The sequence below is a fragment of the Agelaius phoeniceus genome, unplaced genomic scaffold (assembly GCF_051311805.1).
Source record: "Agelaius phoeniceus isolate bAgePho1 unplaced genomic scaffold, bAgePho1.hap1 Scaffold_800, whole genome shotgun sequence".
NCBI lineage: Eukaryota > Metazoa > Chordata > Aves > Passeriformes > Icteridae > Agelaius > Agelaius phoeniceus.
The window spans coordinates 1-14819 of NW_027510089.1; the positions used below are offsets into that span (position 1 = coordinate 1).

The 14819-nt window shown below is 56.0% G+C and overlaps 1 protein-coding gene across 1 annotated transcript; it reads right to left on the minus strand.

Moving 5' to 3' along the window:
- Positions 1-5: 5 nt before the first annotated feature.
- Positions 6-14666, minus strand: TYK2 (tyrosine kinase 2; the record flags this gene model as incomplete). Its single annotated transcript, XM_077173288.1, has 18 exons — positions 14567-14666; positions 12978-13168; positions 11449-11572; positions 10918-11062; positions 10477-10640; positions 9138-9489; positions 7508-7681; positions 6294-6451; positions 5194-5317; positions 4899-5091; positions 4714-4820; positions 4168-4344; positions 3431-3518; positions 3150-3277; positions 2306-2441; positions 1494-1645; positions 1265-1415; positions 6-163 (listed from the first exon to the last, which is right to left on the minus strand). Coding segments are annotated over exons 1-18 (2805 nt in total), but the record flags the coding sequence as incomplete, so codon positions are not given.
- Positions 14667-14819: the final 153 nt, after the last annotated feature.

Genomic DNA, 14819 nt, shown 5'->3' on the forward strand with positions numbered 1-14819 from the left:
GATCCAGACAGGGAAAGGAGCCGGCCCAGCTTCCCCAGAATTGCAGAGCTCAGGACGCCACTGACCTCGCCCAGCTCCCGGATTTTCTTCAGGTACCGCTTCTGGAAGACGGTGGGATCCGACACCGGGAAGTCGGGATTCACCGACGTGACATCCACGAGGTCTGCGAGGGACCTTGGGTTTTCCTTTCTATCCTTTTCCTCCCTTTCCCCACAGAATCCCGGGATTTTCCTTTTCCCGCCCCTCACGGAGCGGCTGCAGCCGGGTCAGGTCTCCCCCGCCCCCTTTCCCCACAGAATCCTGGGATTTCCCCCATTCCCCGACGCAGGACCTTCATCCCCGTTCTCCCTGGGATTTTTCCCCATTCCTCCCGGGATTTTTCTCCATTAACCCAGGATTTTTCCCTGTTCCCGCCCCTCACGGTGCGGCTGCAGCCGGGTCAGCTCCCTCAAGCCACTTTTCCCCACAGAATCCCGGGATTTCCCCCCTTTCCCGCCCCTCACGGAGCGGCTGCAGCTGGGTGAGGTCCCTCACGCCCCTTTCCCGGACCCAGGACCCTCATCCCCGTTTCCCCAGGATTTTTCCCCGGGATTTTCCTTTTCCCGCCCCTCACGGAGCGGCTGCAGCCAGGTCAGCTCCCTCACGCACCTTTCCCGGACCCAGGACCCTCATCCCCGTTTCCCCAGGATTTTTCCCCATTTCCCGCCTTTCCCGCCCCTCACGGTGCGGCTGCAGCTGGGTGAGCTCCCTCACGCCCCTTTCCCGGATCCAGGAGCCTCATCCCCGTTTCCCCAGGATTTTTCCTCGGGATTTCCCCCCTTTCTCGCCCCTCACGGTGCGGCTGCAGCCGGGTCAGCTCCCTCACGCCACTCTTCCCCACAGAATCCCGGGATTTTCCCCCGTTTCCCCCGGGATTTCCCGCCTTTCCCGCCCCTCACGGAGCGGCTGCAGCCGGGTGAGTTCCCTCACGCCCCTTTCCCGGATCCAGGAGCCTCATCCCCGTTTCCCCAGGATTTTTTCCCCGGGATTTTCCTTTTCCCGCCCCTCACGGAGCGGCTGCAGCCGGGTCAGCTCCCTCACGCCACTTTTCCCCACAGAATCCCGGGATTTTCTCTCGTTTCCCGCCTCTCCCGCCCCTCACGGAGAGGCTGCAGCCGGGTGAGCTCCCTCACGCCCCTTTCCCGGACCCAGGCCCCTCATCCCCGTTTCTCCCGGGGTTTTTTCCCCATTCCCCCGGGATTTTTTCCCCTTTCCCGCCCCTCACGGTGCGGCTGCAGCCGGGTCAGCTCCCTCAGCACGGTGCGGAAGGACGGCCGCTCCACCGGGGTGTAGTTGAGGCACCGGGAGATCAGCGAGGCCAATTCCCGGCACGAAGGCTCCGGCAGCCGGTGCCTCTTCTCGTAGAAACGCTCCTTCTGCGAGAAAAACGCGGGGAAAACCTCCAAACCCGACCCCCAAATCCAGCCCAAACCAGGGAAAACAGCGGGAATCACCTCGGAGGGAGTGCGCTCCTTCAGCGGGACGTCGGCATCGAAGCAGATTTCCAGGAGCGTTGTCCCAAAGCTCCACTTGTCCGAGGCCGTGCTGAGGCTCCCCACATCCCGGATGCACTCCGGGGCGATCCAGGGAATCCTGTCCACGCGCTCTGAGGGGCACATCCCACCAGGAAAGTATGAAATGTGTGTTTTAATTATTTACTGGGGGTGATGGCATGTCTGGGGTGTTGGTCTGTTATATATGTATATATTTATATATATATACACGTATATAAAAATTATATATGTATGTATATATATAAATATAAATGTATATATGTATATATGTATATATGTAAATATATATATTTTTTATATGTATATATTTACATATATATTTATATATATGTAAAACGTGAAAGGTGAAGGGTTGAAATATAAAATACGGAGTGCTAAAAATGGGAGATTAAAGGTGTAAAATACGGGATATTACGTAGAAAAATACAGGATATTCAAGGCATAAAATGTGGGATGTTAAAAATATAAAATTTTGGATTTTAAAGAGATAAAATATAGGATTTACAAGGGGAGGGTCTGTGGTAAAACGATCCCAGGCACTGTAATGGGGTGTGATCATCCCTGACAGCAGCTTGGGGACCGAACCAGGTGGAATTCCCATATTAAAATGCCAAATATTGGGAAAATTTGGGTTGGAAAAGTTGGGAATACTCTGCGAAAAGAGCTCTGGTCACAACCTATGGAATTGTTAGGGAAAAGGGGGTAAAACCAATCTGGATTTTGCCCCCAGGAATCCATCCCTGCCCTTGTACCTTCCCGGGAGAGCACGGTGAAGCTGACCCCGGGGTCGCTGAGCTTCACGAAGGGCACGGATCCATCCTCCAGCCCCTTCCTGGCCAGCAGGATGTTCTTGGCACACACATTCCCATGCACCAGGTTCTTATCCTCCTGGGGAAAGCAGAGCAAAAGGAGAAAATCATTGGGAAATAAATTAAAAAAAAAAAAAGAATCAACGATCCCCAGAAGAGGGGAGAAGGGAGCGAGGACGGGCAGCAGGAAGGGCGGAATGACTGTAAAAATGGGATTATGCCCTGGGAAAAGGGAGGGAAGGGTTAGGATTAGGGTTAGGGTTAGGGTTAGGGTTAGGTTTAGGGTTAGGGTTAGGGTTAGGGTTAGGATTAGGGTTAGGGTTAGAGTTAGGGTTAGGGTTAGGGTTAGGGTTAGGGTTAGGATAAGGATTACAGTTAGGGTTAGGATTAGGGTTAGGGTTAGGGTTAGGTTTAGGATTAGGGTTAGGTTTAGGATAAGGATTAGCATTAGGATTAGGATTATGGTGATCCCATCTGGAGTTACCAGGTAGCTCAGGGTTAGGGTTAGGGTTAGGGTTAGGGTTAGGGTTAGGGTTAGGTTAGGGTTAGGGTTAGGGTTAGGGTTAGGGTTAGGGTTAGGGTTAGGGTGATCCCATCTGGAGTTACCAGGTAGCTCAGGGTTAGGATTAGGGTTAGCCTTAGGATAAGGATTAGCATTACGATTAGGATTATGGTGATCCCATCTGGAGTTACCAGGTAGCTCAGGGCACTGCCCAGCTGTTTGGATTAGGGTTAGGGTTAGGGTTAGGGTTAGGATTAGGATTAGGGTGATCCCATCTGCAGTTACCAGGTAGCTCAGGGCACTGCCCAGCTGTTTGGCCACGGTGATTTTCCACCCCACGGAGATCCGGCCCTTCTCCTTGCGCAGCAGCACGTCCAGGGGCCCGTGCTCCACGAACTCCTCCACCATGATGTCTGCGGGGAAATGCGGGGTGATCCCAGGAAATCCGGGGTGATCCCAGGAAATGCGGGGTGATCCCAGGAAATGCGGGGTGATCCCAGGAAATGCGGGATGATCCCAGGGCAGCAGGGCCGGGAGCGGGGCGGGGAGGGGCTGCCGGGACTCACTCTCGGAGCCGCGCACGCAGACGCCGTGCACAAAGGCCAGGTGCACGTGGGACACCTGCGACATCAGGCTGGCGCTCTCGAAGAACGCCTGTGGGGACAGCAGCGTGGCCCTGGGGCTCCTGAGGGGCCCGGAGCTCCTGGGAGCCCCATCCCAGCCCCATCCCAGCCCTTCAGGAGCCAAGTTCCTGAACCAAAAGCCAGGAGGAATTCCGGCCCTCATGGATCCACTTTCCAGCCCTGAGAGCCAAGTTCCAACCCCCGGATCCTTACTCCAGCGCCTGGATCCACTCTCCAGCCCTTGGATCCTTATTCCAACCCTTGGATCCACTTTCCAGCCCCTGGAGCCAAATCCCAGTCCTTTTGGAGCCGAATTCCAGCCCTCAGATCCACATTCCAACCCTCTGGGCCACGTTCCAGCCCTTTTGGGGTCACATCCCACTCCCCGGATCCCTCTCCCACCCCTTGGATCCCTCTCCCACCCCCTGGATCCCTCTCCCACGCCCTGGATCCCTCTCCCACCCCTTGGATCCCTCTCCCACCCCCTGGATCCCTCTCCCACCCCCTGGATCCCTCTCCCACGCCCTGGATCCCTCTCCCACCCCCTGGATCCCTCTCCCACCCCCTGGATCCCTCTCCCACCCCTTGGATCCCTCTCCCACCCCTTGGATCCCTCTCCCACGCCCCGGATCCGTGCTTCCTGCCCCGATCCCGGCGCTCCCAGCCCCGGCAGGGCTCACCAGGGCGATGTCCCTGTGGCTGGGGTCCAGCACTTTGAGCACCACGTGCATCTCCCGCCCGTTGTTGTTCTGCTCCGTGCAGAAATACTCGGCCTCGTCGTCGTTCCCGGAGCTCCCGCAGACGCTCAGGACCCCGTCGTAGATGTTGGTCCGGGTGCCCTGGCCCAGGTGGGCTCTCTGGGAAAACAGGGAAAAGCAGGAGCTGTTGAGGAGCTGTTGGACCCTGGGGAGGCGGGAATCCTCGCCTGGATCCCTCCCCGAATTCCCCCGGCCTCCCGGTGTGGGAGAAAGCCGCTTCCACGGGGATTTTTCCCTCGCTTTCCCTTGGAAAGGGAAGGGATGAAACGGCAAATCCATGCTGCCGGCTGCCCAGGGGCGTGGGAGCATCCTGGGATCTGGAGGGAATCTCTGGGAGGCAGAGAATCCCAGGAATGCAGAGAGGATTCCTCCACCACTCCAGCGATCCCAGGAAGGCAGAGTGGATCCCTCCACCTCCCCCAGTGAATCCCAGGAATCCGAGCAGTGAAATTCCCTGGAAAGCAGCACCTGGGTGATCTCGTTCTTGCGGATCTGGTGGAAGCTGAGCTGGGTGAGGTTCAGGATCTGCTTCCCGTTGTCCTTGGCCTTGCGCGTGATCAGCAGGTCTGAGATCTCTGGGGCGGGAGGGAACGGGGCCCCGTGAGCTCCCGGATCCGCCCGCTCCCGATCCCTGGCGTGATCCCTGTCCCCACCTCCTGGCTTGGGCGGGCAGCACCTCCTGACCGTGAAGTTCTCCTCGCCGGATCGGAGGGTGCAGCCCTTGAGCACGTCCAGGAGCTCCCGCAGGGAGGGGAACTCGCGCTCCCAGCCCTCCAGCACGAAGGAGTCTCCCTTCTTCTGGATCCGGAACTGACGGAACTTGAAGGCTCCCGGCGCGCCAGGAGCCTGGAAAAGCCGGGCAGAGGCAGGAGCTGCAGCCACCAGGCTCCCAGGTCGCTCCAGAGCTCACGATTCCCGGGAATCCCGCGCCGGGAACCGCGTCCCTACCTGCTGGTGGCCCCTCTTGAGCACGGACAGGATCATGCGGTTGAAATCCAGGACGCTCCAGCGGAGGATGTAGAGCCCTTCCTCCGGCTCCTCCCGGCGCAGCTTGGCAAAAACAAACTCCTCCCTGGAAAAGGGACGGGAGAGACGGGTGGGGATGAGCCCCAGGGGCGGGAAATGGATGGGGATGAGCCCCGAGGGCAGGAAATGGATTGGGATGAGCCCCTGAGGAAAGGGAATGGATTGGGATGAGCCCCAAGGGCAGGAAATGGATTGGGATGAGCCCCTGAGGAAAGGGAATGGATTGGGATGGGCCCCGAGGGCAGGGAATGGATTGGGATGGGCCTAAAGGACAGGGAATGGATTGGGATGAGCCTGAAGGACAGGGAATGGATTGGGATGGGCCTGAAGGAAAGGGAATGGATTGGGATGAGCCCCGAGGACAGGGAATGGATTGGGATGGGCCTGAAGGACAGGGAATGGATTGGGATGAACACAAAGCACATGGAATGGACTGGGATGAACCCAAAGCAGATGGAATGGATCGGGAAGAACCCAAAGGACGTGGAATGGACTGGGATGAGCCCAAAGGACATGGAATGGATCGGGAAGAACCCAAAGCAGATGGAATGGATTGGGAAGAACCCAAAGCACATGGAATGGATTGGGAAGAACCCAAAGCAGATGGAATGGATTGGGATGCACCCAAAGCACAGGGAATGGATTGGGAAGAACCCAAAGCACATGGAATGGATTGGGAAGAACCCAAAGGACATGGAATGGATCGGGAAGAACCCAAAGGACATGGAATGGATTGGGAAGAACCCAAAGCAGATGGAATGGACTAGGAAGAACCCAAAGCAGATGGAATGGACTGGGATGAACCCAAAGGACATGGAATGGATTGGGAAGAACCCAAAGGACATGGAATGGATCGGGAAGAACCCAAAGGACATGGAATGGATTGGGATGAACCCAAAGCACGTGAAATGGATCGGGAAGAACCCAAAGCAAATGGAACACCCAGGGAGCACCGTGAGGACATGGAGCAGCCCCGGGACGAGCCCTGGGACGCGGGAGAGCCGCAGGGAAGCCGCGCTCACTGCATGGGCCCGTGGATGCCGTTGTGGATGCTCAGGAGCAGCCGCGGCGGGGCCACGTCGTGGCACAGGTAATGGCTGGAGTCGGCTGTCAGGCGGAAATACCCATCCACCAGCGAGACCAGGGCCAGGGCGCTGCTGGGGCAGGGCAGCAGCACCTCCTGGCAGGGACAGAGCACCGGGGTGAGCGGGGAATACACGGGAACCCTGAAAATCCCACGGGAAACCCTGAAAAATCCCATGGGAAACCCTGAAAATCCCATGGGAAACCCTAAAAAATCCCACGGGAAACCCTAAAAAACCCACGGGAAACCCTGAAAAACCCACGGGAAACCCTGAAAAACCCACGGGAACCCGGAAAATCCCACGGGAAACCCTTAAAATCCCACAGGAAACCCTAAAAACCCATGGGAAACACTAAAAAACCCACGGGAAACCCTAAAAAATCCCATGGGAAACCTGCAGGAAACCCGTGGGAAATGGTTTAAAAAAAACTCTAAAAAACCCATGGAAAACCCTAAAAAAAAAAGCCCTAAAAATCCCATGGGAAACCTGTGGGAAATGGTTTAAAAAAAACTCTAAAAAACCCATGGAAAACCCTAAAAAAAAAGCCCTAAAAATCCCATGGGAAACGGTTTAAAAAACTCTAAAAAAGCCATGGAAAACCCTAAAAAAACCTGTGGGAAGCCCTAAAAAAAAAGCCCTAAAAATCCCATGGGAAACCTGCAGGAAACCCGTGGGAAATGATTTAAAAAAAACTCTAAAAAACCCATGGAAAACCCTAAAAATAAAGCCCTAAAAATCCCATGGGAAACGGTTTAAAAAACTCTAAAAAACCCATGGAAAACCCTAAAAAAACCTGTGGGAAACCCTAAAAAAAAAGCCCTAAAAATCCCATGGGAAACCTGCAGGAAACCCGTGGAAAAAGGTTTAAAAAAACTCTAAAAAACCCATGGAAAACCCTAAAAAAAAAGCCCTAAAAATCCCATGGGAAACCTGTGGGAAACGGTTTAAAAAAACTCTAAAAAACCCATGGAAAACCCTAAAAAAAAAAAGCCCTAAAAATCCCATGGGAAACCCGTGGGAAACCCTAACAAAACCCGCAGAAAGCCCACGGGAAACCCTAAAAAAGCCCCCAAAAACCCCAGATTAAACCCCTCGCTCCTCCTGGCGGGGCAGTCCCGGGTGCCAGCAGGGACCGGGGCCCCCAGACCCACCAGGCACTGGTTGTCCTGCCGGTGGATGCTGATCCTGCAGTCCTTGACCACCACGTGGGTGATTTCCCCGAAGTCGCAGAAGCGGCACCAGGGCGGCTCGGCCGGCTGCGCCTCCGGCTCCCGGCTCCTGCTCCTCCTCCCGAAGTACCCGCGCTGGGAGAGGCTTCCCGTGCCCTGCAAGGGGGAGAGGAGAGTTCCAGACTTTTCCTGCTGCTGGGGGGGAATCGGGACAGGCTGGAGGAAAAGGCTGGAGGCGCCAAGGAAGGGGTTTGGGTGGGAAACCGGGAAAACGGGGACAGGAACAGAGGGGGCACGCCAGGCAAAACCCAGGAGCACAAACCAAGGAAAAAGATGGGATTTGGGGTGGGATGGAGCATCCCAAACCAAGGACAAACCAAGGAAAAAGATGGGATTTGGGGTGGGAGGGAGCATCCCAAACCCACCACAAACCGAGGATTTGGGGCAGGAATGGAGCATCCCAAAGCCACCACAAACCAAGGAAAAAGATGGGATTTGGGGCAGGAATGGAGCATCCCAAAGCCACCACAAACCGAAGATTTGGGGCAGGAATGGAGCATCCTAAACCCACCACAAACCAAGGAAAAACACAGGATTTGGGGCAGGAATGGAGTATCCCAAAGCCACCACAAACCAGGGAAAAAGATGGGATTTGGGGCAGGAATGGAGCATCCTAAACCCACCACAAACCAAGGACAAACACAGGATTTGGGGTGGAATGGAGCATCCCAAACCCACCACAAACTGAGGATTTGGGGCAGGAATGGCTCATCCCAAAGTGAGGATTTGGGGCAGGAATGGCTCATCCCAAAGCGAGGATTTGGGGCAGCAGTGTCTCCTCCCAAACTGAGGATTTGGGGCAAGAATGGCTCATCCCAAAGCGAGGATTTGGGGCAAGAATGGCTCATCCCAAAGCGAGGATTTGGGGCAGCAATGGCTCATCCCAAAGCGAGGATTTGGGGCAGCAATGGAGCATCCCAAACCCACCACAAACCGAGGATTTGGGGCAGCAATGGAGCATCCCAAACCCACCACAAACCGAGGATTTGGGGCAGCAACGTCTCCTCCCAAACCAAGGATTTGGGGCAGCAACGTCTCATCCCAAACCAAGGATTTGGGGCAGCAATGGCTCATCCCAAAGCGAGGATTTGGGGCAGGAATGGCTCATCCCAAACCCACCACAAACCGAGGATTTGGGACAAGAATAGCTCATCCCAAACCAAGGATTTGGGGCAGGAACGGCTCATCCCAAAGCGAGGATTTGGGGCAGGAATGGAGCATCCCAAACCCACCACAAACCGAGAATTTGGGGCAGGAATGGCTCATCCCAAAGCGAGGATTTGGGGCAGCAACGTCTCCTCCCAAACCAAGGATTTGGGGCAGGAATGGAGCATCCCAAAGCCACCACAAACCAAGGATTTGGGGCAGGAACGTCTCCTCCCAAAGCGAGGATTTGGGGCAGGAATGGCTCATCCCAAACCAAGGATTTGGGGCAAGAATGTCTCCTCCCAAACCGAGGATTTGGGGCAGGAATGGAGCATCCCAAACCCACCACAAACCGGAGATTTGGGGCAGCAACGTCTCCTCCCAAGCCCGCCCCATCCCCAGCCACCTCGGCGGGCGCCGGCCTCCACTGGATGCCGCCGGTGCCGGTGACCAGCACGTGGTGCGTGACCGGGCGCTCCCGCGGCCGCTCCGGCTCCGCGCGTGGCCCCTTCTCGCCCTCGGCCGCCGTCTCCAGCGCCAGCACCGGGAAGAGCTCGGCCCCAAAGCGGGGAGCCAGCTGCTCCAGCGTGGCCAGGTACTTGTACATGACGTCCCGCGCCGTCAGGCCGCCCGCGGCCACCGTGTGCCGCTGGAAGCGCCGCAGGAAGCGGCGGAAGACGTTCTTCATGCGGAACCGCGTCAGGGCGCTGTGCTGCTGGATCTGGCGGCGGAAGGAGCGCGGGATGCAGTCCTTGAAGCTGCCGGGATGAAGGGAACCGGTCAGGGAAGAGGGGAGGGAGAGCGTGGGATGCGACGGGGAAAGATGGCGCAAAAGGGGGGGAAAAACACAGTGAAAAAGGAGGAAAAAGCTGTGAAAAAGGAGGAAAAAACAGTGAAAAAGGAGGAAAAAGCAGTGAAAAAGGAGGAAAAAGCAGTGAAAACTTAGGAAAAACGAGTGAAAAAGGAGGAAAAACCAGTGAAAACAAAGGAGAAACCAGTGAAAAAGGAGGAAAAAGCAGTGAAAATGAGGAAAAAGCAGTGAAAAAGGAGGAAAAAGCAGTGAAAAACGAGGAAAAAGCAGTGAAAACGAAGGAAAAACCAGTGAAAAACGAGGAAAAATGAGGAAAACCCAGTGAGAACGAAGGGAAAATGAGGAAAAACCAGTGAGAACGAAGGACAAACCAGAGAAAAACGAGGAAAAAAAAAACACTGGAAAAGAAGGAAAAACCGGTGAAAAACGAGGAAAAACCAGTGAAGAAGAAGGAAAAACGAGGAAAAACCAGTGAAAAAGAAGGAAAAACCAGTGGAAAAAAAGGAAAAACCAGTGAAAAACCAGTGAAAAAGAAGGAAAAACCAGTGAAAAATGAGGAAAAACCAGTGAAAAATGAAGAAAAAGCAGTGAAAAATGAGGAAAAAACAGTGAAAAACGAGGAAAAGCCAGTGAAAAAGGAGGAAAACCCAGTGAAAAACGAGGAAAAACCAGTGAAAAAGAAGGAAAAAAACCAGTGAAAAACGAGGAAAAACCAGTGAAAAAGAAGGAAAAAAACCAGTGAAAAATGAGGAAAAACCGGTGAAAAATGAGGAAAACCCAGTGAAAAATGAGGAAAACCCAGTGAAAAATGAGGGAAAACCCAGTGAAAAATGAGGAAAACCCAGTGAAAAATGAGGGAAAACCCAGTGAAAAAGAAGGAAAACCCAGTGAAAAAGAAGGAAAAGCCCCCTTGGAAGCGGAGCAGGAACCCCACCTGTACTTCCTGGCCACCTCCTCCAGGGAAAGGCCCTTCCTGAGGGCGAGGTGGCTCAGGTGCAGCACGGCCATGCCCAGGCTCTCGTTCTTGAACCTCTGCATTTCGGGCTCGCTCTGGAAATCCCGCAGCGAGGCGACGTCGTTGATGAACTCGAATTTTCCCTGTCGAACGTGGAATAATTGGGAACAAAACTCAGGAGGATTCTCCTCGTGTTTTAAAATGTGGGACCACAAGGAAAAACCCCCTAAAAGGGAAAATCCTGCGGAATTCTGGAATCCCACTCAGCTCCGGTCCCAGCCGTTTTCCTTTCCCACAGGGAAAACTCAGGGGGGTTTTTTACCCTCAAACAAACCCCCGGGGATGGGAATTGGGATCCTGATCCAAACCCAGCTGGGCTGAGGGAAACCCTCCCGTTTCCCCCGAATCCTGCCCCGTTACCTGCTCAAACAGGTACTCAAAGGAGGCCCTGTCCAGCAAGGCCCCTCCGCGAGGTTTCTCCTCGGGGGAATCGCCCGTGCGCGGCGCGTTCCGGAAAACCGCCGGCTCCTGCTCGTTCATCCCGTGCCAGTTCCGGAAATAAAACCTGGAATGGGGAGAGGATGGCAGGAGAGGGGCTGGCCCCATGCCGGGGGCCACATCCCGGGCTCAGATCGGGGCATTTTGGGGTTTTTGTCAGGAATAAAACTTCTCGGAACCACAGGGGAAACAGCGACGCGCTTAAAACAAATCAGGATTTGAGCACAGGGAGTGAATCTGAGCTGGGAGTGAAGAGCAGCAGCCTCCAGAACGGGACCATTTAAAGCTTTCCCCACCTTTTTCAGCCCTGCTGATCCCAAAAACCTCCGTGAGAGCTGCTGGGAGCGATTTTGGGAGGAAAGAAGTGGATTTTTGCACGCTGACGGAGAGGCCAAATCCGACATTTCCCCCCCTCCAACTGGGAGCGGTTTTTCCAAGGGAACCCTCACTCACCTCATCCTGAAGATGAGGTTGATGCTGGTGTCCTTGCCGACGTGGAACTGGTGGTTGGGAGGGAGCCAGATCCGGCTCTGGGGGTCGTAGAGGGCGAAGAGGCTGTAGCAGAGCGGGGTGATCCCTGCCAGGAATGGGAAAAGCCAGCTGGGACCAGGGCTTGGCTCCCAAAATCTGAAATCCCAGGGGCTTTGCTCCCAAAACGCTGAAATCCCAGGGGCTTTGCTCCCAAAACGCTGAAATTCCAGGAGTTTGCTCCCAAAAACTGAAATCCCAGGGGCTTTGCTCCCAAAACGCTGAAATCCCAGGGGGTTTGCTCCCAAAACGCTGAAATCCCAGGGGCTTTGCTCCCAAAATCTGAAATCCCAGGGGGTTTGCTCCCCAGGAACCGAAACTCCGCTGGTTTTATTTTCTACAAACCCAACCTCAGTTTTGTTCCCAATAAACCTGATGTCAGCAGGTCTCATTCCCCCCACAAGAAAACACCCCCACAAAACTCAGTGGGTTTTATTCCCCAAAAAAACCACCAGAAAACTGGGATTTTCTCAGCTTTGGGAAGGAATCCAGTTGGGATCTGATGTTCCATGGGAACTCCTGGTATTTTCCCTGGGAATGCTTGATGTTTTCCCCAGTGTTCTCCCTAGGAATTCCTGGTGATTTCTCTGGGAATTCCCAGATGTTTTCCCCGGTGCTTTCCCTGGGAATTCCTGATGGTTTCCCCAGTGTTTTCCCTGTGAATCCCTGGTGTTTTCCCTGGGAATCCCTGGTGATTTCCCTGATGTTTTCCCTGGTATTTTCCCTGTGAATCCCTGGTGTTTTCCCTGCATATTCCCCGCTGTTTCCCCTGGGAATTCCTCATCCTCATGTGTCACACAGCAGGACCCGTCCTTCCCCAGCCATTCCAAGCCCCAGAGCCCCTGTCCCTGTCCCTGTCCCATCCCTGTCCCCATCCCTGTCCTTGTCCCATCCCTGTCCCCATCCCTGTCCCCATCCCTGTCCCATCCCTGTCCCCATCCCTGTCCCCCTGTGCTCACCCAGGCTCCGTGCCAGGTCGATGCAGATCTCCTGGGCACTCAGGTACCCTGTCCCCCTGTCCCTGTGCCCCTGTCCCCCTGTCCCTGTCCCCTTTGGGGCTCACCCAGGCTCCGTGCCAGGTCGATGCAGATCTCCCCATCCCTGTCCCCATCCCTGTGTCCCATCCCTGTCCCATCCCTGTCCCCATCCCTGTCCCTTTGGGGCTCACCCAGGCTCCGTGCCAGGTCGATGCAGATCCCCCTGTCCCTGTCCCGATCCCTGTCCCTGTCCCATCCCTGTCCCTGTCCCTGTCCCTGTCCCTTTGGGGCTCACCCAGGCTCCGTGCCAGGTCGATGCAGATCTCCCCATCCCTGTCCCCATCCCTGTGTCCCATCCCTGTCCCTGTGCTCACCCAGGCTCCGTGCCAGGTCGATGCAGATCTCCTGGGGACTCAGATACCCTGTCCCCCTGTCCCTGTGCCCCTGTCCCCCTGTCCCTGTCCCTTTGGGGCTCACCCAGGCTCCGTGCCAGGTCGATGCAGATCTCCTCGGCGCTCAGGGTCCCCCGGCCGTACACGCGGCATCGCTCGCGCTCCTCGTCCCCGCTCCAGTGCAGCAGCACCTTCAGCCCCGCGCCCGCCGGGAACCCGCAGCCCTCGGGCTCGGCCGCGGCCCCGCGCCGGCACAGGGACATGGCACAGGCGGTTCTGGGGGGAAAAACACGGGATTGGGACCCAAATAATGGGATTGGGACCCAAAAACACGGGATTGGGACCCAGAAATGGGATTGGGAACCCGCAGCCCTCGGGCTCGGCCGCGGCCCCGCGCCGGCACAGGGACATGGCACAGGCGGTTCTGGGGGGAAAAACATGGGATTGGGACCCAAATAATGGGATTGGGGTCCAAAAATGGGATTGGGACCCAAATAATGGGATTGGGATCCAAAAATGGGATTGGGATCCAAATAATGGGATTGGGATCCAAATAATGGGATTGGGATCCAAAAACGGGATTGGGAACCCGCAGCCCTCGGGCTCGGCCGCAGCCCCGCGCCGGCACAGGGACATGGCACAGGCGGTTCTGGGGGGAAAAACATGGGATTGGGACCCAAATAATGGGATTGGGGTCCAAAAATGGGATTGGGACCCAAATAATGGGATTGGGACCCAAAAACGGGATTGGGACCCAGAAATGGGATTGGGACCCAAAAATGGGATTGGGACCCAGAAATGGGATTGGGACCCAGAAATGGGATTGGGACCCAAAAATGGGATTGGGACCCAGAAATGGGATTGGGACCCAGAAACGGGATTGGGATCCAAAAATGGGATTGGGACCCAGAAATGGGATTGGGATCCAAAAATGGGATTGGGACCCAGAAATGGGATTGGGAACCCACAGCCCTCGGGCTCAGCCACAGCCCTGCACTGGCACAGGGACATGGCAGAGGCAGTTCTGGGGGAAAAACACGGGATTGGGAGGATTGGGACCCAAAAAATGACATTCCCAAAGCTGGAGTGTGCCAGGGACATGGCGGCAGCTTTGGGGGAAAAAGCAGGATTTGGCGCCCATTTCGGGGTGGATTTGGGGATTTTCAGGAGGGATTCTGGACCCATTTCAGAGTGGAATTCTGATCCCCTTCAGAATGGGTTTTGCACCTGTTTCAGGATGGATTTTGATCCATTTCAGGGTGCATTTTTGACCCGTTTCAGGCTGTATTTTGACCCAATTTCCGCTGCATTTTTGACCCACTTCAAGAGGAAACTTTGACCCATTTCAGGGTAGATTTTGACCCACTTCAAGATGAAATTTTGACCCATTTTGGGGCGGATTTTGACCCATTTCAGTCTCTCAGAGAACACTCCCCCCCCCCGGCCCCGGCTGGTACCGGCCCCTGCCCCTCTCCCCGCCCGCCCCGGTTGGTACCGGCCCGCGGCCCCTCACGGGGCTGGTTCGGGGCCCACCCCCGGTTGGCACCGCCCCTCCCGGTTGGAACCGACCCAGTTCCCCTTCCCGGTTGTCACCACCCGCCGTTATCCCCCCGGCTGCCGCCGATCCGTGCGGTGGTACCGGCTCCCCCCCCGCCCCGTCCCCCCCGTTGGTACCGGCCCGGCCCGGCCGCCGCTCCGGCTCCTCCGCCCCGCAGCGCCGCCGCCTCCCATTGGCCGCGAGAGACGCGCGCTGCCATTGGCCGGGCCGGAGCCAGGCCACGCCCACACCCCATGGGCGGGGCCGCGCCTGGGGAAAGGCTCTGATTGGCTGAGGGGCGGGGCTCTAGAGAAAGGGAGGAGCCCGAGATGCGCAGGTAAAGGGGGCGGGGCCTGAGGGGAACAGCTGGATCCGAAACTGGGGGGGGGA